The following is a 23,677-nucleotide window of genomic DNA, read 5'->3' on the forward strand; positions in this document are numbered from 1 at the left end:
AATTATTTTGAATGAAATAGGCCATCTTAAAACGATGAATGTTCCACGTTTATCGAGATGTTTACAGTTTAAATGATTAATGGCTCAAAACGTTTCTTTCGATAATTAGTTAATCGTGAATCCATCGCTCACTTTTGACAGGTCATTGTTTACTTCCGGTTTTCATTTCCGGGTTTCTGTCAAAAAATTTTGTCTTCATCTACAATCATTGGGTAAGCACCCCCTAACGCTAATTTATAGGTAGTTTTCTAACGAGCACTTCAATTTATTCTATCCACAACCCCTTAAGCAATTTTTGACTGTGTGTCTATTCATTTTAATCCTTCGACTTCAGCTTAGGCTAATTCAACTTTACTATTTTAGTTTGATCTATCTATCAAGTATCATCACACCACATAATCTGATAGTTATCTTATTTTTCTCGGATGGAAAAGACTCCACATGCAGAGAACTAGAGACTTTAAGAAATGTCAAAGACCGGAACCGTGAGACCACTTGGCGTTGTCCGCCTTAAAAAATCTGAACCTCACGATATCGGAAAAATCGTCGGGTGTTCTATGCAGATACCGCCTCAAAAAGAAAAAGATACTTATCGTAAAGAAGATCGTGTGACTCCTCCATCAAACTACTCCAGCAAGAGAAGCAGCATATCTTCCATATCGAGTAATGGCGACATAGGTGAAAAAACATGTATTAATTGTAAAGGTGAAAAGGAAAAAGAATCGCAGTTGAAAAATGCACTGGTAAATATCTTGGACTGAAGGCATTTCACAACGCTGTATTATCTTTGTGTATAAAAGATCGATGTTTGATTTTTTGCTCTAGGCTAGGGAGAAAAAACTGAAACAGAAGGTAGTTGAATTTGAAAAACTTGCCAGTAAGTCAAAAGAAGAAATATCGAGTCAAGTGATAACAATAGAGCAGTTAACAAGTGAATTAAACAGCAATCTTGAACAGGTAGACAATAATTGCCAGTTAACTCGATGCGAGTCTGATTCATATTCCATGAGAGTTGCTATTCTATTGATTTATTATTCAGTGTTCTTCTTGGAAAGAGAAGTACGAAAGAGAAAAAGCAGCACATGAAGAAACTAAATGTTCATTAACGTCCGTTGAAATGGATCTAGACACTTTAAAACAGCAACATGAGAATTTGAAAATATCCCATGCTAAAGAAATACAACAGTTGAAGGATACAGTAAGCTATATTTTCTTCAGAGTTGATGTTCGTTTCTATAGATTCAAATGAAAAATGAATGATGATATTTTTAGCTTGAAAAGAAAATTAGAGATTTAGAAGAGAAATATAAGAAAGAGCTTGATGAACGTGACCAAAAACTGGCACGATTGAAACGCCAAATGGCAGATTCATTACAGGGAAATTCTTGGTAAGTGCGATTTTAAGCTCGCCTTCTTTAAGAATCCATATCTAGGCCTTGAGTTAAGATTTTTACAAAGAGTTAATTGATATAATCATTTTAGGGAGCGTCAACAACAATTAGAGGAATTAACAAAAGAACTGTCTCGTATACAGGATGAGGCTGAAACGTTGAGGATGAAACTGAAGCAAAGTAGACGGGCTTCACAGGTTTGTTTCAATACATTCGTATGAGAACATTTCATTGGTCTGATCAAAGTGAAAAACATAAGCCGCATTAACGCAATCAGTTGGTCCATGCTGATTTGGCCCATAGCTGGAACTGACCAATTTAGAATGGACCTAGTTGATGTTGTTCATTAACACGTTTTTAAATCTGCTGTTCCTCACTGGTCCAGATAGATGCAGCACTGTGATCGACAGGAAATTGGAGTAAAGTTTCTATTCATTCACAGAGAAATGGTCTGTTCTAAGATTTAGAATGGACCTGGATCGATTTTTTTTGGTTTGTCTAAATCGGTCTGTTCTAAAACAATATGTTCGAACTAAATTTAGAACTTTCTAAATATGTGTGAACGCATATGATATCAAAATGAATACAGGCCACATTTTCCATACTTTTCCAGGATTGCCAGATGTGTCAGAGTCTTTCAGCTAAATTAGAAGCAGCAAACAAAACGATAAAGGAAAAAAATAAGCTCATGAATGAGTTGAGAACGAAACTGGATAAGTCGTGAATTGAATTGTGATATATATGAACAAAGATTTTAAAAACGGATTTATATGGAATATTTTTTACAAAGAGTATTATTTGATTATGTTTATTAGAGTTTATTGCAAGCATTGCTAAGGAGCTGTTTCCAAAATAAAAATCTACATTTCTCTGTTGAAATTTATTATATACAGTTATGTAAATTCCGTCCAAGTCTACCCCCAGTTGTCCATCTGTGTTCCATACAGATATGCTAATTTTATAAGCTTATATTACATTTTTATCAGATATTAATAATTAATTCCATAGAATAGTTTTAAAAAGGAATCTTCCTCTAGTCACAGTAGTATCGGTATATGTGTTGCTATTCTATGTGTAGTTCTGGTTAGGGAGGATCCTTTTAGAATGTAAATGCCATTATAATGTACATTTTTTCTAAGATGAATATTTTTGGAAATAATTTATTAGTAAATTATAGTCTGTCAATTCCACTGTTGGTAATCAGACTTAGATCATCATTCCGTAGAATGATATTTATCTCCACCAAAAATATCATTTCACCAGTACCAATAGATCTTTCCCAATAGTTTCAGTGTTGTTTTGTCCCTTTCATGTGTAAGTTCTTCCATCACATGAGATTAATACTAACATTTGTTGTGTGAAGCAGATCATTTCACAATATCAATTCATAAAAGCAGTGATTAATTGTTAATTTTTCTCACTTGCCATTTTTAATAAGATTTACCCTCGGTAGTATCAAATAAACTATTTCAACTTTAATTTTACTGTTTTTATTCTTGTTTTATTTGTTTTGAGGATGTGCAATGCACATGGTTTATAGTAGTAGTAAGACTTGAAGCAGTTTTAGGATCATCCACCATCTACTATCCGGAGAAAAACGTTAACGTCGTTTAGGATATATATACAGATCACCTTAAATCGTTACTTGGAAACTTCTTCAATAAGTGTTTTGTGAATCGTCAATTCGCACTGCTGTTATACGAAGTGTTACTCTCATCGACAACATTTTCACTACTGGTAATAATCAAGAACAATATTATTCAGGTATCCTTACAACAAGGCTCTCCCATCATTTTATTACTTTTGCTTGCAGTACATCATTAAAACGAACCCAAAAATAGGTTACAAACTGCAAATGGCAATCATTCACGTGGCAAATCCTTGAAGAAATAATTGGAAAAACCAACATCAAAAGGGACACAGCTCACTCATTTAAAATAGATACTACCAACCAAACAAAACCAACATTTTAATAACATAGGTAAGAATCTAACCGATAATCGGAAAAAACCTCACTCACCACCAGAATATTACGTGTACTGTAAAATCCCCAGATTAAACGCAAACTTTTTCTTGCGAAAATGAGGTAAATTAAGCAGTGCCGAGCCTCAAACAAACAGGCAAAGACAACAACGCCTAGACCTTACAGAGAAGATCACTCACTAAAAACATTTCGTTCGAGTTCGTTCCCACGAAAAAAAAATTATTTTTCACTATGTCACCTCCGGGGGCTTCGCGACCCGTTACATTTTTGTGCAAAGTATTTTAGATTTTTACTGTGCGAACGAGAAAATCATCATACGATATCATACAGTCGATTTCAAATTACTATAAATTCCAAACCAATTAGTTATTTGACACCGTTAGTACACGGTTAGCGTCATCGAGTACTTTCCTAATTGGTAACCGAATTCAGCTTTGGCTAATATGGAAATGAAATACGTATATACTTATACTCACTGTTTATCAAATAGATGCACGTGTCAGTAGTCGTACGGAGACCGATGTATAACTATTCGTTTCACGAGTGTCTTCGATGTTCCCTCAATCTTCTTATCGGTTTGTATATTTCACTTTCTGACGTTGTCATTACATAGAATGAATGAAACAGATCAGACGCGTAACGCAGAATTGAAGGAAAATGTTCACTATGCTATAACATATATTGTACTACCAACTATATTCATTATCGGGACAATTGGTAATATTTTATCTTTGCGAATTCTACTGGTGCCGAGATTCCGCTTTCGCGATACATCAGTCGGTGTATATTTAGTAGCTCTCGCTTTTTCTGATATTAACGTCATCTGTTTTTATTTGCCGGTTTTATTTCTACGAATTCATTACGATCAGCAAATTCTATCAACTCCATTCTGTAGATTATATCAAGTACTCGGCGGTGGTTCGTCTTCAACCTCCAGTTTGATACTGGCTTTAATGAGTATAGACCGGTTTATAGCAGTCAGATTCCCGTTGAAAGCTAAAGTTCTCTGTACTAAGAGAAAAGCTTATATCTTCACACTATGTATAGTTTTATTAGGAATACTTAGGGTTATTCCACAAGGGATTTTGGCGGGAGCCCGTGTAGACGTAGAGGGTTTCAATGATTGCGTTTCACGATTAAATAAAGAAGTTCCCAAGATATTTTCACGGATTTTTATGGCCTTTTCAAATTTAATATTTGTGCTGACATTACCACTTTTTCTGGTAGTAATATCTAATGTTGCTATGTTGATTTCGTTTAGACGACAAATGTCATTTAGACAAACGATCTCAGAAAGTAACGCTTCATCGTCATTATCATCTTCACTAAACGGAATTGTGGTGACGATTTCAATTTTTTTAATTGTAACTCATTTTCCATTTCTTATGTATAATTTGCACGTGTGGACGGCACGTTACATATCTCTGTCCGATAAAGTGCAATTTTTCTTTCGAGTTCTACTGTATCAAATATCTCGAGCTTCCTTGATAATGAATTCAGCCATTAATTTCTATCTCTATTGCCTGAGTTCAAGTCGTTTCAGAATATGTGCCAGATGTGTAATTCTAGGAACCAGAGCGGGTAAAACTGCAACGTAACCTACGGGTAACGATTAGCAATCATGACTATCATTTGAAACATTTAGATATCTTTGAACTCCAGCAGCGAAATACAATTTGTTTTTTTAATCACTTCATGTCTCCAATGTCAATACACACGAAATATGCTTTCAATACAAGAAAACAGCATTTACTTTACCAGAGACTTAGGCAAAGGCATAGTGATATGGCCAGGTGCCCGAGACGCAAACATTTAGATCAAAACCCATTCAATGCCTCGTAAAACCGCAATAGGAAATTTACTTGTTGTCCCCCGTTTGAGGCATTTCTTCAAACCTGACGATGGTCTCTTGCGAGTCCGAAACACGTCTTGATTTCTATTTTTTGATCAATGAATTTCGTTCTTTATTCTTTGAAATAGAGGTGAAGTGTTGCTCTCTGAATAAATCCTGGATGGCGGTTTATCTGGAACGGTATGTCGGGCTTGACTGTAGATTCAATGATAATAAAACATCAACTGGAATATTGGCATCAGAACTCAAATCTTTCCTCAAACCGAACATCCTCGAATAAAAGGAAAAACCAGCATTTTTTCAAATTAACCACTTTACTTGTTCGAACTTCATAACATTCTTTACGTAGTTTACATAATTATACGACAAAAAACTAAATATTCAACAAGTCTATTGTAATAGTGGAATGACATTTAATCTCAGATAATATCAATAGAATTCTGTAATTGAGATTGCTATTAACATGAATACTTATACGAAGTAAACGATAGCAATAAGCGCACAGTCTATATATACATACATGTGTACATGCTAATTAGGCTAAACAAAATTGATACCTTGTTTCTACGCTCTGCTGAGCTTAAATGTTGACCCGGCCGGCCGCCTATCTACCCTATACATTACTTTTTTTTAAAATCGTGATCAATTTTACCATAAGAGACCCGGCCGCTATAGAAATGAACTGTTTATAAATTTTATCATATTTTACAAAAATGACCTGGCCGCTGCGGAGAAACAAGGTATCATTTTTGTTTAGCCTTACCATAAAACAGTGACCAGCACTCTTTTCCGATTAAACAATATTACCATATAAAATTCATGTCATGTACATACCAGTATACCATGATATTGACCGAATCCCTTCTTCAGATTGAACTTTTCAGTGGACAGACCCTAACAGTAACTATCCAATCATAGAGACAATTAACTCACAATAACCCAGTTAAAAATCTATTGTAAAACATTTAAGAATAAATACGACATAAAACAATACTACGATTGAGAAGATGAACACATTACTGTTTTTTAACGACAACATTTCAACAAAAGTTTTGATCAATCAGATTTGATTCCAGCTGCCTCCCTTTCTGCTGCATCAATGGCGCCCATATTCAGACTGGCTGCGTACAAGTGAATTAGGCTAATACCAGTTTTAACTATCGCGACTGGGGCCGACAAAACACAAAGCACTTGCCAGAGTCCAATTCCAAACACTATAATTACATGAACAAAGATTTAGATGATTAAAAAAACTGCAAAAAAGTTCATTATACATAATGTGTTAATATTGATACTTACAGGCTGGCCCAATAGTGAAATGACACAAATATAACATACTGAAAAACATCTCATTACCAGCACACATCGAGAAGAGGACAGGCTGAAATTATAAATCGTTAAGTTTAAAATAGCTTTGATTCATCATTATTAAACAATTACATCAAGTTTGAATGTATACATGTATAGAGATGACATACCCGAGATGTGTAGTATAATCTCAGAACAGGGTTGCCTTCCAGATCAATACTTTTGTGACTCGTTGAACCTTTCATAGTAGACCTGAAAAATAACAATATTATCAGCGTTCATTTCATAATCCATTCATTTTGTGATACATTACGAAAACAAGGTTTTATATACAAAATCTCTTCTCACCCAAAAATGAACCCTAGCCCTAACACCTTTCCATAAACTTAATAGACAGTAGAAAGTGAATTTCGTTTTGCCATGGAATATCCTCAATTCGAAAACTAATGATCTGTTTTACTGAATAAAGTTGAAGATATTGACTTCTTTTTTGAAAACCTTGACAGTTTCCAATTCATATGGATTATGTTGACTCACCAAAATTTTACTTTCAAACTTTCTAATTACTGCATGGTCAAAAAGAAATTCACTTTTAAATCCAATTTTGTAACAATTAATTCTGCAGAGACATTCCTTTTAGGCCTATATGTGTTTGTGGTATTATGTATGGTAATTATTTCATATAAAGTGACTTATAAGTCTAAATTAGGGCTGGGTATCAATCTTTATGTTATATTCATGTTCATATATGATGTACATACATGTCACTATAATTTGAATAAATAGAAATGTGTACCTTAACAGGAAAATTTTACAGATTTTAACAGAGCTGGAAAGTTAATTCTTATGGGAGATCTAAGAATAGCTACTTTGTTTCATACAACTTACGCATGTAAATGAAGCCAATGACTGGCAATATCAATAGTCATATTCAGTTGGAAAAGGAACATCCAACTAGGATAGAAACTTGACAACGTAACCAGTAGACACATAGTAGCACATCTATCCGTCAGCATATCTAACATTGCTCCAAACTTTGTCCCTGAAATAGGAAAAAATTAAATATAGGCCTATCAATTATTGCAATGCCTTTTAAAACCAAAAAGGTTCTTTTACATAGACATTTTTTCTAAATTTTACCTTGATTCAGCGTCCGAGCCGCGTGACCATCAAATGCATCTAGTAGAGCACTGATTGCGTAACACCAAGTGGCGGTCACGTAGTCAGTCGCCATAAACCAAAATGAAACCAGCGCCAAAAATATTCTCGCATATCCTTTCGGGGGAGAAGATAGAAAGTCATAGATTAATAAACGCCAATATGTCACGACATGTCAATGAATGATCTCAGAAGAATTCCTTCGTCTTCGAAATGATTCAGTCACTAGTCAGTCAGAAGAGATCGATTCACATTAATTTGAATAGCTGGTATTCAACTTCATAAATTTACCTATAAGTATTAACTCCCCATTGCCAACTCACCTATTAGATTAGGAACGAAAAGGAATATATTTTCAGACATATTTTGTCAGCTGTTTTCAGGGAGAACTAGCAGCCCAAATTTATTAGGGATATGGACGATAATAAATGCATGTACAGCTTTTACTTCCGGGTGACCACGGTGAACTGGAACGAGGAGTCCTTTTCGAATCCGGAACTGACTTCACTGGGATTCGAACCCAGAGTATGCTCGTGCTCGGTGACCCGTCCGTTGCGTAGTAAACAAATATGGCGGATCTTGGTATGTAGATTCCAAAAATATTTCGAAATTTTACGCCTGAAAATCTAGCCGGTAAGTTTTGATTCACCTATTTTTAGAAAGGGCAGTCGATAAAGTGAAAAGACGAAAAAGAACAAAAACTGGCGATAAAGAAAATCACGAAGAAGAAACGATGCCGCTCTGTAAGTTGATATTGGGAGTTTTTTCGAATCGATTCGAAGAAGTTGAAGTTGAACGGGTAGGATTTTCCTGGGGAATCGACATTTGATTGATCGCATCTGGATGCGTTTAAATTTTGAATTATTGTCTTTTCATACAGCACCACCAAGATCAAAAGAAAGAACCAAAGGAAGCATAGAAAATCTATTGAAGCAAGCTACTGAAGGCAACATGTAGGCTATGTAGTGTAGTAGTATAGGCTAATAAGGCTAAGCATCCTCAGTCAATTTATCTAATGTCTATTTATTAATTGATGAGACCTGTTTTTCTGGGATATTTTGTTTACTTTTTGGGGTACATACCTCATTTATGTCTTAACAGAATGCCAAAAATCGCGGACAACAACTGAATATCCCATATATTTCCAGTTCTGTACCAATTAGATGGATTGACAAAAAGACTCCTTAAGTCCAGTTGAATGAGAGAGAAAATCCTCCATTTTGTCAAATTTCTTGGATTTGAACATTGTTACCATGCCTACGCCACCCTGATTTAGTTGTTGAGACCCCACAAGAAAAATAACTTCATTTCGTAGGCATGGTGACAATGTAAAAATTCAAGAAATTTCACAAAATGGAGGATTTTCTCTCTCATTCAATTGGCCTTAAGGAGTCTTTTTGCCAATCCATCTAATTGGTACAGAACTGGAAATATATCGGATATTCAGTTGTTGTCCGCGATTTTTGGCATTCTGTAAAGACATAAATGAGGTATGTACCCCAAAAAGTAAGCAAAATATCCAAGAAAAACAGGTCTCATCCATTAATAAATAGACATTAGGCCTAGGGTTGGTTAGGTTTTAAAAAAGTTAACATTGATTTTTCCAGTGAAACTACAGAAACCACTAAGAAGAAGAAAAAGAAACCAAAACCTAGTCTACAAGTAAGTTCCTTAAAGATCTAGGGTATATTTTTCTTAAATCTTGTTAGGCCTATAGCATTTTTTATCTCATTGAACCTCAGGTGAAAAGTTTATCAAGTTGATCATTATTTACTGATTTTTAGAAGCCTGATGATGATGATGATACTGCCCTTATAAAAAACAAGACCGAAAAGACTCCTAAGAAACGACTGGAAAAATCTAAATTGGACGGATCAGAAAATCCTGCTTTTGAAGGCGAGAGCAGCAAGCCAGTGAAATCTGCTAAGAAAAAGAAACCAAAAAAAGAAGAACAGTAAGAATCATTTAAAGACTTCAATTAATCGGATTTTTAAGAATAGAATGAATAGTAAGTTATATTATGATCGTTTGAAATAGGGAAGAAACTAAAACTGAAGATGAAGATGTGTCAAAAGAAACTGCTAAAGGAAAACGTATTCCTCGCAGGTTGGTTTAGCACAATATGAATCAAAGTCTTAGGGTTCTTATAGATCAGCGAAATCGAGAAAAATCCTGCAATTCCAGATTTATGTCGCCCTTTCTTAAAAATCAGGGAAAAGTTAGGAAATTTGTGTCTTACTGTAGCCTACTTGCTGGTGACAAAATGCACAGCGATTTTCTTGATAAGAAACAGCCCCCTGAAGATTTAATCGGGGAATTTTTACTTTAGTCAAGGAAAATCCGATTTGTAAGAACCCTAAAAATGTCCGATCCTGAATATCATCATTATAGGCCTAATACTATTTTGATATAATTTCAATCACAGGAAGAAGTCTCCGCAAAGAAGTTCATCGAAGGAAGTTCTTGAGAAAGAAGACGAAGAAGAAGAGAAACCGGTTGCTAAAGTTCGTAAAAAGAAAAAGAAACAAGCGACAGGTGGAAGTCAGGACGAAGCTGAAAAAGTAATTTATTATTGTTACTGTTAGTCTATCCGCAACATTCAGTATTCTCCATGCATCTCATTTATCCTTTGGTGGATAATATTGTGTCTGCTAAAGTAGGCAAGCTTTTGGTGTCGGGGATAATACAGAAAATTAAGCTTGATTTTGGCATAATCTGCTATTTTTCTTATTAACTTATTAGTTTAGCCTATAAAGCATTCATTGTTTTAAAGCATTGATAGAATTGACATCATAATGAGGGCAGCAGATATTTCTAAAAAGTAGTGACATATTCAGAGGGTTAGATATTGTTTATTGAGTGAAAGTTTTACATAATTTGTATGATATAACAGTTAGATGTAAAAGTGAAAGCTCTTGTGGAGATAATCACTATTTGTTTCTGTTTGATGATATTGTAGGAAGACGAGGTGCAAGATGAAACCATTGAAGCAGATAAAAAGGGAAAGAAACCTCGGCGTAAAAAGAAAGGTATTTTTCATTCATCGTCTGTTTGAGCAACTTTACCTCATCGGAATAACAAACGCTAGTGATACATGATGTGCAAATAATTTGTAGATAAAGCGAAAGAGGATGAAACTGCTGAAACAGTAGAAGATGATGTTCCCGAAGAGGAAAAACCACCTCCGATTCCGGATGAAGGCAAAGTTTTGGGAGTGAATATACATCGGACGGATAAATTGAAGACAGATTTATCAGTGTCGCATCCTCTAGTCAGAGTCCACGTTGTAAATAGCGAGACTGGAACATATTTACCTAAACAAAGCAGGTTAGAGTCATCTCTTGTGAAATCTGTTTGTCTAATCTTGGTAAGCGCTCGTCTTATCATATTTTCTTCTATTTTTATCTAGTGGACGACCTGTGACGTCGTATTATGAAACTCAAAATGATCACGTTAACTTCGTGTTACCGATGATGAGCCAACCGTACGATTTCAAAAAACACCAGTCAACTATTCCTGTGTGGGAAGAATTAATATTGTTTAATGAGAATTACAACTACTTTTTGAATGAAGAGTCAAATGTTATACTGTTCTTTGAGGTATATTCCAGTGTCTATATATTCACATCGTCAGGGTTTCTATATATATTTTTTTCTAATTCATGTATATACCTAATACATCTTCGTAGTTGTTGGATTTCTTAACGATGAACCAAGCGAAAGAACGTTATGATTATGTCGGACAGGATGGAGGATGGCATCATATTGCTTGGGGTTTCCTGAAGGTAAATAGGAAACCCGCTTCACTAAAAGATTCTATATATAAATGATTTTGTATGCAGCGATATAGATTTTTACTAAATCACTTTTAGTTGGTCGGTAAAAATGGTAAATTAAACTGTGATAGAAAAGTACGTCTGCAGTTGTATGAAGTACCGAGAAGGTTTCGTCCATCTAAGACACAAGTTGAAGTACGTAAAATCTTTTTGCTAAAATTGCTTTTCATAAATGTTAAATTTTAAGAGCTATGTTCAAAATGTTGAATGATATTTGCAGGTGTTTCAGTGGTGGTTCTATGGTCCTAAGTTTCATTACCCGTCTACGATGTATGTCACCGTGAAAGGTCTCATACCTCCTGACACCGTTCAGCCCGCTATCCGATCAATGTTTGCCACTCAAAAGGTTAGTAATCGTATTAATATGACGTTCATTTAAATCTGAAGATATGTTAGTAATTTGCGCTGTACTTTTTTCTAATAGGAAGCCGGAACCGTCAGTTACAAAGAATTAAAGAAAACTCTAACTGGACGTAGAAAAGATGGAAGGTTTGTTGAATAATAGAGTTATGAAAATATCTACATATTACTAACTGTATTGAAAAATCTTAATCTAAATTTGTTGTTTTGTTCTGATCAGAGATGAAGATAAACAACGTACGATATCAAGTTGGGGTCGCCTACCCGGTCAAATGTGTAAAATACCTAACAGTCTGTCTCTATCCCTCCCAGCTGGCAGGAAGGGTTGCTTTATAATTCGATTTTCTCACGATGGAAGGTAATTTTGACTACTTTCAATGATTTTACAATTTTGAATGACTATGATCTATAGATGAATTTTAATGTTCTTCAACTGAATTAATTGTAGATTTTTGGCATGTGGATGTCATGATAAACAAGACTACCCTATTTTAGTGTATGAAGTGAGTGATATAAGATCGAATTTGGCGTAAGGAATGACATTTCCATTGAAATTGAGTTAGAGCAAATTTGTTGGCTTTAAGTGAGCGTGGCATTAAAAAGGATTGCGTTATAGCAGACATTGACTGTATTCTAATTTTCTCTAGATTCCATCTGGTAAACTGCATGGCCAATTTGAAGGCCATTATGGTATCATCTATGATTTGTGTTGGTCAAGGAAGGACAAGTTTTTACTTTCTTCATCTGGGGATGGCACTTCAAGGTAACGATTGAAAAAAAGTTGTTTTTTGATTTTAAGATATTCGCCTGAACCATTGAGTTGTCTATATGTAATTCATATTTCAGAGTGTGGACAATAGGTAATTACAAGGGAAACGCTGACAAAGTTCTTCCACATCCAGCATTCGTATATACAGCAAAATATCATCCTAGAGTTCGTACAGTTATTGTTACCGGTGGATATGATTGCGTAATCAGAATCTGGGATGTCAAATCAGATGGCAACCATGGCCAGGTAGGTGTAATAATACAGGTCTGCGCATTTTGCCCTATTGCATTTTGAATTCCGAGAATACCGGCAATTGTGAATTAGATCAGTTCATTTTCAATATTTCAAGTCTGGCAAACTAGGCTATGAGGTCACATACACAATCTCTATAGGGTCCTAGGGGCTCGATCTTAAGATTGAAAATAAGATTCTGTTATTCTTAATGTTGTAAATTGCAGCTTGTTCAAGAACTAGACGAACATCTAGGATATATCAGTACGCTGTGTTTCGATGAGGATGGTCAGAAGCTGTATTCAGGTGACAGCACGGGAAGGATCAGCGTTTGGAATGTGTATGTTACTGAACAACCTACTAGAAAAGGCTTCCTTAAAAACTGGAGTAAATTCAAAGATATCGAAGAAAATGAACTAAAGGTAATTAAAGGGTTCTAAGATGGAGGATAAACAAAATCTTTGGTATCTTTCTTTAAGCTCCACAAATTTATTATAACACATCTATTTTTCAGGGCTCTGTAATTAATAATTTACAAGTTTATAACGGAGATCGTAGATTGTTGATTCATACGCGAGATAATGTGATCAGAACAATGGATCTGAGAGTGTAAGATAATGTTTAAATGAGACCCACGAGTTCTATAACAACAGAGTTACCTTTTTCAGCTCTTTATCTTGTGGTCTCATTATAGTTATGCGGTCATGCAGCGTTATATGGGTGCTTTGAATTTCCGTGAGCAAATAAGAAGTTGTGTGACTCCATGCGGTAGTTTTGTAATCTCCGGTAGTGAGGATGATTGTGCTTATGTATGGAATACTGAAACAGGTACCGTGTCTGTCTAAACCTACAGTAACTATTTGTATCCAATGTTATTCTGCTGCTAGAAACCTCTATCAACTCTGTAAACTCCGGTAGACTTTAAGCGCTTTTGGATCAAGCTCTCTGTTCAGTTCATTCCTATAAACTCAGCAAACTACACATTACAATCTTACCTGTCCCTCAAACAATCTCTCTTCCGCTACCAATCAATGGGTTTAGCAAAGTTCAGGACACATCTAAAGACCCTCCTATTCATAGGATTCCTGCGCTATATAAATCTATTTTTCATATGAATAAAACATTGGTTTTTACAGGAGATCAAGTGGCAATTTTCTCTGAATTGAAATATAAACACACAGTATCAGACAGCGACTTCCATCCACACGATCACATGGTGGCATTCTGTTCATTCGGCGATAATCATCCAGTCCTCGTCTATACGTTCGATCCAAAAGGTTTGTCTTTAAACCTGGATCCAAAATTTGTGTTAAGATTTGACGCTACAGTTAAAACATCTGAAATGAACCGATGTTTACCTCTACAGTCAAACTGTTGAACTGGATCCTGCACATTTTTGTTCAATGTTTAACGTATCATCGAGATGAAGAATGTATGATGACATTCGAATTTTTTTTCAGTTGCTCGAATGGAAGCAGGTTTAGAAGTGACATCATTAGATGGTCGACCTGGTTCACCTTCGATGAAACCAGTTACTATTCGTGAAGATCCATTGTAAGTATTCATACAACACTGTTTTAATCAAATCTAATACAATTACTCATTAGTGATTACAACATTTATTCATGTTTGAAGGGCGAACAATTGGATGAAAACGGATGCACTCAGTGATGATTTCGCAACCACTCAAACAGTACGATTTGGAAAAGCCGTGAAAAAACTGAATACTGTTCTGGTGAGTTGAATAGTAAATCAAACATGGAAGTCAATTACTATGTTCTAGTAAACAATTTGCCCATCTTCCTAACTTTTACCTTATTACGAATTATTTTACATTTGCAGACTGCTCAGGTTTGTAAATATTAGAACAAATACTTCAATTAATCCCTAGTTATAGTCACAGAGCAGTTGTCTCTAAAGCTTAATGACAGACTTGTTGAATTTCATCGACAAATCGATTTTTGTCGGAATTTTGCATAGTGTTCCTAGGGATGCAATGCACATTTTGTTTTCGATGAATCAATTCGAGCTTATCTAACATGTTTGATATGATTTTTAAGTGGTTTACCGATGAAATTTGTCCAGTCCGTCAAAAGCTTTAGAATTGATTCTGTAATGAATAATATGTTCATTTGAATTGATTCTTCTTTCTTTTCTGGCTTTTCACCCTCAATTTTCAAACTATGTATGATAGATAAAGATTATTTGATACTATTCTTACGATTATATGAATTTCAGCATTCGCCAGTGTATGAATTGGTGAGATTGTTTGTTTGATATTAACATGTTTATTGGCATTTTCTGTTAGTTCTGATTGGTTGGGTTTCTAACTGATTATCAGGGTTTTGCATGGCACATTCATGGTGGAATCGGGTAGTCTGAGATTGGTCAAATATGGCACATGTTTAGAGCATGTAGCTTTTGATTGAATATCAATGAATATTCTATTCACATTCATTCAATTTCATGCATTAATTCATTCCTTCCAAGAGAAGTTGTTTATTTGCAGCATCACTTACTAACTCAAATGGTTCTTTGTTTCTAAATACAACTGTCGGTCTATGTTTCCTCTTATGTTTGCGCCGTAATTTTGATGACTAATTTTTGTATTGGTAAATGATAACATTCACTTATCAATTCAAGTAAGAAGAGAACCGCATGTATTATTTATCTATCCATCATCATCATGAATTGTGAATGTACGTGTGGTTTTAAAAGGGTCAAATTGTTTTTGACAGAATGTAGTGTCAGCGTTTCAAGAAGGGGTCACTCCTAGAGCTGTTTCACCTGACCATGGCATGTATCCAACTATCGAGCCGACTATGATGACTTGGGGATCAACATTCGACTACACTCGAAGCGCGGTAAGTAGACCCGTCATTTCTCTAATTCCAGTATGAACAGCTAGTAGAAATAAAACAGTCTGAATTTTTTCACAACTAATAATTTATTCAAAAATATCAAAAATTTTGAAAAAAAATTGCATTAATAAAATTTGTGCATTAAATTGGAGGGTTTCTAGTTAACGCATTGTTTCATTATGACTGGAAGATTGGTATCTTATATTTTGAAACGCACAAAAATATCACAAATTTGAATCACATTGGGATAAAAATAAATACACTTGTACATTCAATTGGACGATTTAGACTTAAAGCATTGCTTTTGAATGTACCTTTGAATTTCATTAAGTAGTTACTTTGAATAGAGATTCAAAAATAGATTAAGTATAGTTTTTACAACTATTAACAGTACGTACATGGCTGTATTTTACATGACAACATTCATCTTAGCTAAAAAACAAATATTGACACAAGGCAAGACTCTATATCAAGACTTTTTGAATAATTCTATTCCCTGAGCTTAACGCTAACATTCTGACTTCTTCCCACAACATTCGATAATTTCCACTAAATCATCCAGCCTCTATCACAGTTCCTTAATGTAGTCATCATTCCATAGTTAGAAGACAATCATTTCCTACAAGTCTATCATTCCATAGTTAGAAGACAATCATTTCCTACAAATCTATCATTCCATAGTTAGAAGACAATCTTAATCATTTCCTACAAGTCTATCATTCCATAGTTAGAAGACAATCATTTCCTACAAATCTATCATTCCATAGTTAGAAGACAATCATTTCCTACAAATCTATCATTCCATAGTTAGAAGACAATCATTTCCTACAAGTCTATCATTCCATAGTTAGAAGACAATCATTTCCTACAAATCTATCATTCCTGTTTCATTCCTATCATTTCCTGTGCTTGTTATAATTGACCATTTTCGTCAGAAAACAATCATTTCCTACAAATCTATCATTCAATAGTTGGAATACAATCATTTTTTACAAGTCTCATTCCTTTAAAGAAGACCTTATTTTCCAAGAACGTAAATTCTAAACTAACCATATGTACATTAGTTCTATAACACCACGTAGGTTGTAAGAATATTCATTTAACTGCCTTAATTGACCATACAATCTTTTCCTTGTGGTTCTTTTTTCTTTCTATCCGAACGGATCCAATATATTATGTATACTGCTGATATCACCAAAAATATAATGAATGCGAGTAATGGAATCAAATTGAGATAATTAACTTCACCTTGTTGATCTTTTGGAATACGGTATGAATATGACTTCCCTGAAACTTGTCTTCCATAATCAGGCCCTCTTGGTACATACACATCTGAAAAATACATCCAAATCCATTTTAAGAAATTTTTGAATTTTACCTCATTTCCCTTCTAGCGCACAAATATTCTACTACCTGTATGATTGAATACTGTTGTTACATCGAGGCATTTTTTCTGATCCATTAGCTCACAACAAAGCGTTATATTTTCTGTTACATTCGACACGACGATTCTAACTTTGTTCATATCTTTGCTACAGCTTACAATTTCAGCTGAGTAACCGGAGTCTGGGGACACATCGCATCCATATGAGATCTGTTTCTCATCTTCATATTCTGTTCTTGGATGGTATATGATGATCTTGTGCTTGTTATAATTGACCGATGTTGTTTGACTACATTCTCCGTGTATCTTATTGTTATATTTAATCACACGGAGAGGTGATATCGTCCATGTTAACGCATCTGAAATGAAGCTTCCTTATTGTATTGAACATGTACAAGATGTATACTACCAGGGTTCTTACTGATCAGGAAATCGGGGAATTCCGGATCTATTTTCCTGCAGAGAAAATCAGGGAAATCGGACTCATTTCCTGATAATCACGGAAAAATCAAGAAATTTTTGATGTCTTGCTGGTGATGAGTGGCACAAGGAACCCTCTTGATAACAAACGCCCCCTCCTGGGCATATCTTAATTCAATCAGAGAATTTTTGGTCGAGGGTCAGGGAAATATCAGGGAATTTTTTACTCCCCGATCTTTTAGAACCCTGTTTACAATATACGCAGTGCTGACATCGTAAACTACATACCTATACTGAATGTCGTTTCTTCATGTAGTCCTCCATACGAGCAAATATACAAACCGGCATCTTCTACAGTGAATCTATTTTTAACGACATCTATTGCGTAAGGGTTCTTACGACAATTTGATCGCCATGATTTGTCAATGGCGTTGCATCCTCGTGCTATGATTTGTTCTCTTTTTCTCAGCCACACTTCTATATGAGGCTTATGAAGCCTTTTCGGGACTACACACTCTATTCGTACACTGCTCCCATCTTTAACTAGGTTAGGTTTGCCCATAGGATACATCACCATTCTTGATTCTATACAATGATCGAGCGAAAATGGTCGTATTAGTGAATAGAGTTGGCACATTTGGCAGAGAGCCATAAAAAATCTAGGACATTGAATGTTTTACATTTGAATTGGTATAAAAGATAATGTATTTATAACTTACATACCTTCATGGTTCCTAGAATAACATTTCACTATAATAGCCATAAGTAGAAAACCAAGGATCGAGATGATTCTTTTTTGGTTATACATGTATATCATGTCATCCGGTGCCGGCATGGTTGCTTCCCTGTTGAAATCTCTAGCAACGGACTGCGTCACTCCTTAGCAACGACGTTACGCAATACAATGAAATATTGCAGCCGTTACACAGTCTTCAAAAAGACGTTCAAATCTAAATGATAAAGCGTTTGTTACTATCAGATAATGTACATAATTCAACGTGTATAAGATTTGATGAATATAACACATAGGATCCCAATACTTACAGTATATTGAAGGAGACCTCGTGTAGGACGTCCTGTTTGTTCGATGTCGCCGGGCCTTTTGACAATGCTGCAGTTGTACACCTACGCACTGGGTTTTTCCCCGTTGGTTTTTCCAAGGACTTCCCCTGTAGCTATTATAATCCTTCCCAGGGTACAAAAAGTATGTTAATTGTATGGGGGCTTTTTAAAGAAGATTTGTAGTATGAATAAGCTATTCAAGAAACCAATATGATAAAAAAACATACGTATGATAAGATAAATATGTTCACCACGTTTGAGTGTGGTTATCGTACCAACATACATATGTAGTAGTTGTACATAAATGATTCTATAATGAAGTGTCAATATTTTTCTACTGTTAGAGTCCACAGCCAGGGATGTTTTCTCCTCATGCGCCGACCAATCTGAACACATCGATTCAACAGCAACAATTCTCATCACAGTATGAATACTTCAAACACAGTTCTGGTTGGAGACCAGGAGTCCAACAAGGTAGGATTGCACCACAATTGAAGTGATATGATTTGATTAAGCTTTTTTTTTTTTATCAAAATGGAACTAAGAGTAAGATTTGATTATTTCAGCTGGGCGCAGCTCATCACCGTATTTGGGTCAACAGCCAAGTATTACCCTCGATGCTGTAAGTAGAATTCACCTCCATGTTTCGAAGTTATATCGAATTTAATTACATGTGTATATTTCGTACATGTGTATATTTTGTATTTTCAACCATGGTTTTTTACTCGTTGCAGTCCCAGGGTCGTCCACAGTTCAGTTTCCAAGGTGTTAAAGAATCAGTGACCGACCTAAAACAGGTAAGTGATGTGTAAGAAGATGGTCTTTTGTTGCACTACTTGGCACCTAGTCACTGGAAATTCAATGAAATATTTTTTTGTGTTATGATTATGTTTAAGGTTTGCACTTACTTAATTATATTACAACTTCATAAATATAGTTTAGAACACGTGTGATTTTATTCACCTACTTATAATTCTGGAACTGTTTCCTTAGTTTTGGGTTAGATTGTGAGTCAGAATAAGTTGATTAAGTGTCATTAGACGCAAGTTTTAACCTACAACTATAGAACTGGACAGTAATGTAAGCTACAAAATATTTCTGTAGCCAGTTGCTCAAAAAGTAGTTAGAGTTAACCAGTGGATAGTTGACATAGTGACAGTTAAAACATCATTGTTACCATAGTATCTATCTGAAGGTTAACTCTTGCCTTTTTTTACCAACTGGGCTGTGCTGGAATAAAGTCTTTCAGTTATTGTTTATCACTGATACTAACCACACGATAATTCACTATTTACAGTTACGGTTGCATACACCAACTCAAAAGGTAATTTCACCTCATATATGGTTATTCATTAATTATGTACACTGATCACGTAATGCTCACGCAAATGGGGATTACAATTTGGTATTTTGAGCATACATACTTCATTGACAGTCTTTAACCTGATATGAATGCATTGTCTTATCTTTAATGAAGGTTTGTTATAATTTTGGTACTGGCTTCATTCTGTAGGTGGTAGCACTGTACGATTATCAAGCGGCGAGATCAGATGAGTTGACACTGATGAGGGGAGATGTTATCAATGTACTCTACAAAGACAGTGATAATTGGTGGATGGGTGAATTATCCTCGGGACAACAGGGATTTTTCCCTTCAAATTACGTCGCCGAACAAGGTATGAACGTGTGGACTATCAATTGATTCTGAAATTTCCGATTGTAAACATTTTAAGCGTAATTTGAATGGAAAAATTTATTTCTTTGATTTATATTTATCTAAGCTGCTGGTGCTGTTAGTGATGATGAAAGCAATGATGATACTGTTGATGTAAAGGAGTCTCGTGCGGTCAGAGCAAAGGTAGCTAATCTGTAGGATTCTAGTTGTTTCAGTTGTAGATAGTTCATGTTTCACACATCTTTGATATGATATCGATTGTCTTTCAGACTACTGCGGTTATATCAGATTCGGGGGAGCTGAAATTTGTATCAGAAAGTGAGGAAACTCCCAAGAAAAAGAATGTTCGGTAAGTAAATCTAACGTAATGAATTATTACAAGATTATTCGAAAGAAGTTAACTCTTAATTCATAGTAAAACTGGTCTATAAACCTAGCCCTGTATGTCCATTGATTAAAAACTCAATCCATGTTCGACGTTTCAGCTATATCCTAAATTATCTTCATGTATTCCTTAAGATGACTATTAAGATATAGATGAAACTAACTGTCTTGAAATAAACGACCAGCTCAAGGAAACTTTGTTGACTGTATTTGTCATTCTTGTATTTTATATTAGTGTATTGCATCTACAGTATTCTGTCTTCTTTTATTCAGGAGCAGCAGTAAAAATCGTCGAGGATCTCGAGAAATGTTATTAGAAAGTGCGAGCAGTTTGTCCGGTCACCAACGGCGATCCTCTCGGAAAACTCAGGAAACAGTAGCGTAAAACAGAACCAGTAGTTGAAACAATCATTTTACTGTTATAATACTTCAATAGTAGGAAACCACTTCTCTGTTCGCGGTGAATCAAGGAAGTGACAAGCGCGAGGTGTAACAAACGATAGTTGTTTGCGGTGGCATGCAATTGTGACAAACACTCGATGTAAACAATTGCATGCCTGTAACAGTAAATTCAATGGTGCCAATGATTATATGTTCGTAGAGATTTTAGTTTCATGTTTTTGTAATATAGATGAATATTATTTAGTTATATATTTGAATTTTCTTTTAGACCTGTAGGGTATACAATTGTTTTAAAATGAAATTCTAAAGAAGCATTCTGATTTTATTTATTTTCCTAAATAAATTGCCTGATTTAGCCAAAATATGTCAAAACTTTTCAGTGAAAATAATACCTCTGACTCAATTCGGTGAAACATTTCCAGTCCTAACACCATCAAACCATGAATCCAGAGTCCATGATCAAGTGAAGTACAACTGCCTATAACTTGCTGTTAGCAATGACAGTTTTTTTTAGATATTCCAACGTTAAACACCTTACTTGTAAATAGTTCATCATCATAGAGATGTTATTTATTGATATTTTTCTAAAGATGTTTATCAAACGTTTTAAATCATGACTTACAGTTGTTCAAATGAATATCTTAAAAATTTTTCCCATGATAAACAAAAAAGATGATCCCCATGAGTTAAAAAGCCCAAAATTCAAAATATCCTCCCATGTTTGTCCGTCCATTAAATGTGCATTTGTGCAGTTGAATTTATATCGTAATGAAGAAAGTATAAATTTGCTTCATAAACTATTAATTGACAATATATTTGTCTTTCTGCATGTGCCTGTACTTAATAATATTGAATTCTTAGAGATATTTCTAGGAAATATGAAGTATTAGAATTTTGCTACTTATAACCATTTGTAAAACGAATACAAATTTGCAAGAAAATAAATAGACCTTTTTGAATTATAGATGGAAACTTTTATTTGTTTAATTTGTTGCCGCATTCTAGGCAGTCTTTCATCTTGTCAGGAAAACCAGAGGATTCAATGGAGAATATAATTGGTGTGGCTGCCATTCGCTTTCTTAAACAAAACACATCTTATAGAGGCTGACGAGGTCTGACTCCAACAACGTAACTGTCCTGCGAATGAATGATAAAGATATATCGACTGAAAACCACGGGTTGGTCTCGGGAATCTGGACCCCCTACCTTCACATCGAGGTCCCTTTTCGTCAAGACAGAGATTGAGACCAAAAACCTATAAACTTGACACTCGACATTACGTTAGGATCGATTTCTACAATACTTGAAGTTCACAAAACGGCAAACATTCAGATGCGTGTCAGAAAATATATCCAAATCATGAAATTATTTTCCTAATTTGATGAATAGGTAACGGAATTCTGAATATGTTTGTCGCGACCAGCGTTTGCGTCAATTGGTCGTACGGTGGTGTCAAACACGTTTGCATTGGTCGTACGGTGGTGTCAAACACGTTTGCATTGGTCGTACGGTGGTGTCAAACATGCCCCCAGCTAAAGTTATCACATGTTTTAATCATTCTAGTTTTTGCCATGTATCGCTGATCGTCAGTTAGATTGTAACACCTTTAGAACTGTCTTGTCAAAATTTCTGATTATAAAACGCTTGAGCACTGACTGTAGTCATCAGTAACATCGCATCATCTTACACGACTAACGGAGGCTCCCGGTGCATTTAACTCTAAAACTAATGGAAGGATAAGAAATGTCGTGATCTTAGTTTCTAGAATTATTTGGCATTAGTGGGTAGTCATAATTTTAACACGACTACGCATTGAATGTCAAAACTATTTTGGAAATATCGCAACGTCGAGTTATATATGCAAGGATGACAGACGAAGGAGGGAATATGTTTTCTAGAAGTATTTGGCATTAGTGGGTAGTCAAAATTATAGACTATTCATTTATTGCCATAATTCTCCTGGAAATACCCGACATCGAGGATGTTGAATATCAATTGCAATCTACATCGGTATTGAAAGGTTATATATGATTTTTCAAGATTTGATCCGGTAGCATAAGTTAGACAGTCTTGTGTAAATGGACTATTACCAGTGTGGAAATGATTATCAATACAAGATACGAGATTGCGAAAAAGCACCGGGGATTATGATCACGAACTTGGTTTTCAGAATGTTTTGGCATGTAAGTGGATAGTCTTAGCTACTATCGACTATTCACCTTGTGTCCGAATCATTTTGTAAGCCATAATCATGCAGTTATAGTACTAGATACTTGAATACTAAGAATCGTTGCGTAGAAATGACAATTTTCCAAATTATTTGGCATTTGTGGATAGTCCGAACTTCACCGACTACTCACAAAACGTCAGAATTATTTGGAAAATTCTAATCAACACAGAGAAATTGTCGCGTATATTGTAATTTTCAGGGGGTCTAGATGCAAACTAATTATTCATCATGTTCTAAAATGATTTGGCAAATAGTGGATAGTCATCCGTGTACTAGACTATTCACCAAGTGTCAAATTCATTTTGGGAATATAGAACCTCACATTGAGAAAAAGTTGTATTTTGCATGAAAGAAAAGACCGTTTGATAGAT

General features: G+C 35.1%; 4 protein-coding genes across 7 annotated transcripts; 2 read left to right on the forward strand and 2 right to left on the reverse strand.

The window, feature by feature from the left end:
- The first annotated feature begins 147 nt into the window (after nucleotides 1-147).
- LOC141900034 (uncharacterized) lies at nucleotides 148-2,838 on the forward strand. Of its 3 annotated transcripts, none has more exons than XM_074786733.1 (7): nucleotides 148-212; nucleotides 435-743; nucleotides 826-957; nucleotides 1,040-1,198; nucleotides 1,273-1,388; nucleotides 1,483-1,588; nucleotides 2,005-2,838. In XM_074786733.1, the coding sequence occupies exons 2-7, from the start codon at nucleotides 468-470 to the stop codon at nucleotides 2,113-2,115; spliced, it is 900 nt and encodes a 299-aa protein (XP_074642834.1). In that variant the 5' UTR covers nucleotides 148-212; nucleotides 435-467; the 3' UTR covers nucleotides 2,116-2,838. The 3 variants fall into 3 exon arrangements, with proteins under 3 accessions (XP_074642834.1, XP_074642836.1, XP_074642835.1); XM_074786735.1 differs by having other exon boundaries at nucleotides 164-212; nucleotides 408-743; XM_074786734.1 differs by lacking the exon at nucleotides 148-212 and having other exon boundaries at nucleotides 345-743.
- A 2,756-nt stretch (nucleotides 2,839-5,594) lies between these two features.
- Nucleotides 5,595-8,174, reverse strand: LOC141899391 (CDP-diacylglycerol--inositol 3-phosphatidyltransferase-like). The gene is made up of 6 exons (XM_074785655.1): nucleotides 8,017-8,174; nucleotides 7,676-7,810; nucleotides 7,424-7,577; nucleotides 6,706-6,787; nucleotides 6,527-6,608; nucleotides 5,595-6,441 (listed from the first exon to the last, which is right to left on the reverse strand). Exons 1-6 carry the CDS (start codon nucleotides 8,054-8,056, stop codon nucleotides 6,284-6,286), a joined length of 651 nt encoding a protein of 216 aa, XP_074641756.1. The 5' UTR covers nucleotides 8,057-8,174; the 3' UTR covers nucleotides 5,595-6,283.
- A 73-nt stretch (nucleotides 8,175-8,247) lies between these two features.
- On the forward strand, nucleotides 8,248-22,021 carry LOC141898525 (jouberin-like). Of its 2 annotated transcripts, XM_074784462.1 has the most exons (34): nucleotides 8,248-8,275; nucleotides 8,353-8,436; nucleotides 8,574-8,646; nucleotides 9,301-9,355; nucleotides 9,478-9,647; nucleotides 9,731-9,799; nucleotides 10,119-10,254; nucleotides 10,653-10,722; nucleotides 10,810-11,020; nucleotides 11,103-11,292; nucleotides 11,382-11,477; nucleotides 11,565-11,663; nucleotides 11,749-11,874; nucleotides 11,953-12,017; nucleotides 12,109-12,246; nucleotides 12,337-12,391; nucleotides 12,536-12,651; nucleotides 12,735-12,903; nucleotides 13,116-13,310; nucleotides 13,403-13,497; nucleotides 13,583-13,716; nucleotides 14,025-14,165; nucleotides 14,349-14,442; nucleotides 14,524-14,623; nucleotides 15,127-15,147; nucleotides 15,627-15,752; nucleotides 18,960-19,089; nucleotides 19,182-19,237; nucleotides 19,350-19,412; nucleotides 19,913-19,939; nucleotides 20,129-20,291; nucleotides 20,397-20,473; nucleotides 20,560-20,639; nucleotides 20,948-22,021. In XM_074784462.1, the coding sequence occupies exons 1-34, from the start codon at nucleotides 8,263-8,265 to the stop codon at nucleotides 21,057-21,059; spliced, it is 3,549 nt and encodes a 1,182-aa protein (XP_074640563.1). In that variant the 5' UTR covers nucleotides 8,248-8,262; the 3' UTR covers nucleotides 21,060-22,021. The 2 variants fall into 2 exon arrangements, with proteins under 2 accessions (XP_074640563.1, XP_074640564.1); XM_074784463.1 differs by lacking the exon at nucleotides 15,127-15,147.
- Nucleotides 15,875-18,683, reverse strand: LOC141898526 (uncharacterized). The gene is made up of 5 exons (XM_074784464.1): nucleotides 18,598-18,683; nucleotides 18,277-18,503; nucleotides 17,842-18,138; nucleotides 17,163-17,492; nucleotides 15,875-17,081 (listed from the first exon to the last, which is right to left on the reverse strand). The coding sequence occupies exons 2-5, from the start codon at nucleotides 18,386-18,388 to the stop codon at nucleotides 16,858-16,860; spliced, it is 963 nt and encodes a 320-aa protein (XP_074640565.1). The 5' UTR covers nucleotides 18,389-18,503; nucleotides 18,598-18,683; the 3' UTR covers nucleotides 15,875-16,857.
- Nucleotides 22,022-23,677: the final 1,656 nt, after the last annotated feature.

This window comes from Tubulanus polymorphus, chromosome 2 (genome assembly GCF_964204645.1).
Source record: "Tubulanus polymorphus chromosome 2, tnTubPoly1.2, whole genome shotgun sequence".
NCBI classification, from domain to species: domain Eukaryota; kingdom Metazoa; phylum Nemertea; class Palaeonemertea; order Tubulaniformes; family Tubulanidae; genus Tubulanus; species Tubulanus polymorphus.

Coding starts and splice junctions, on each gene's coding strand:
- LOC141900034 (XM_074786733.1), top strand. CDS start 468: ATGTCAAAGACCGGAACCGTGAGACCACTTGGCGTTGTCCGCCTTAAA. Junction 958..1,039: donor TAAACAGCAATCTTGAACAG/GTAGACAATAAT, acceptor TTTATTATTCAG/TGTTCTTCTTGGAAAGAGAA. Junction 1,199..1,272: donor TACAACAGTTGAAGGATACA/GTAAGCTATATT, acceptor TGATATTTTTAG/CTTGAAAAGAAAATTAGAGA.
- LOC141899391 (XM_074785655.1), bottom strand. CDS start 8,056: ATGTCTGAAAATATATTCCTTTTCGTTCCTAATCTAATAG. Junction 7,811..8,016: donor TTTCGTTCCTAATCTAATAG/GTGAGTTGGCAA, acceptor CTCCCCCGAAAG/GATATGCGAGAATATTTTTG. Junction 6,788..7,423: donor CATTGGCTTCATTTACATGC/GTAAGTTGTATG, acceptor GTTATTTTTCAG/GTCTACTATGAAAGGTTCAA.
- LOC141898525 (XM_074784462.1), top strand. Junction 9,356..9,477: donor AACCAAAACCTAGTCTACAA/GTAAGTTCCTTA, acceptor ACTGATTTTTAG/AAGCCTGATGATGATGATGA. Junction 11,875..11,952: donor CAATGTTTGCCACTCAAAAG/GTTAGTAATCGT, acceptor TTTTTCTAATAG/GAAGCCGGAACCGTCAGTTA.
- LOC141898526 (XM_074784464.1), bottom strand. CDS start 18,388: ATGCCGGCACCGGATGACATGATATACATGTATAACCAAAAAAGAATC. Junction 18,139..18,276: donor TTATTCTAGGAACCATGAAG/GTATGTAAGTTA, acceptor ATCATTGTATAG/AATCAAGAATGGTGATGTAT. Junction 17,082..17,162: donor AACAGTATTCAATCATACAG/GTAGTAGAATAT, acceptor TGTATTTTTCAG/ATGTGTATGTACCAAGAGGG.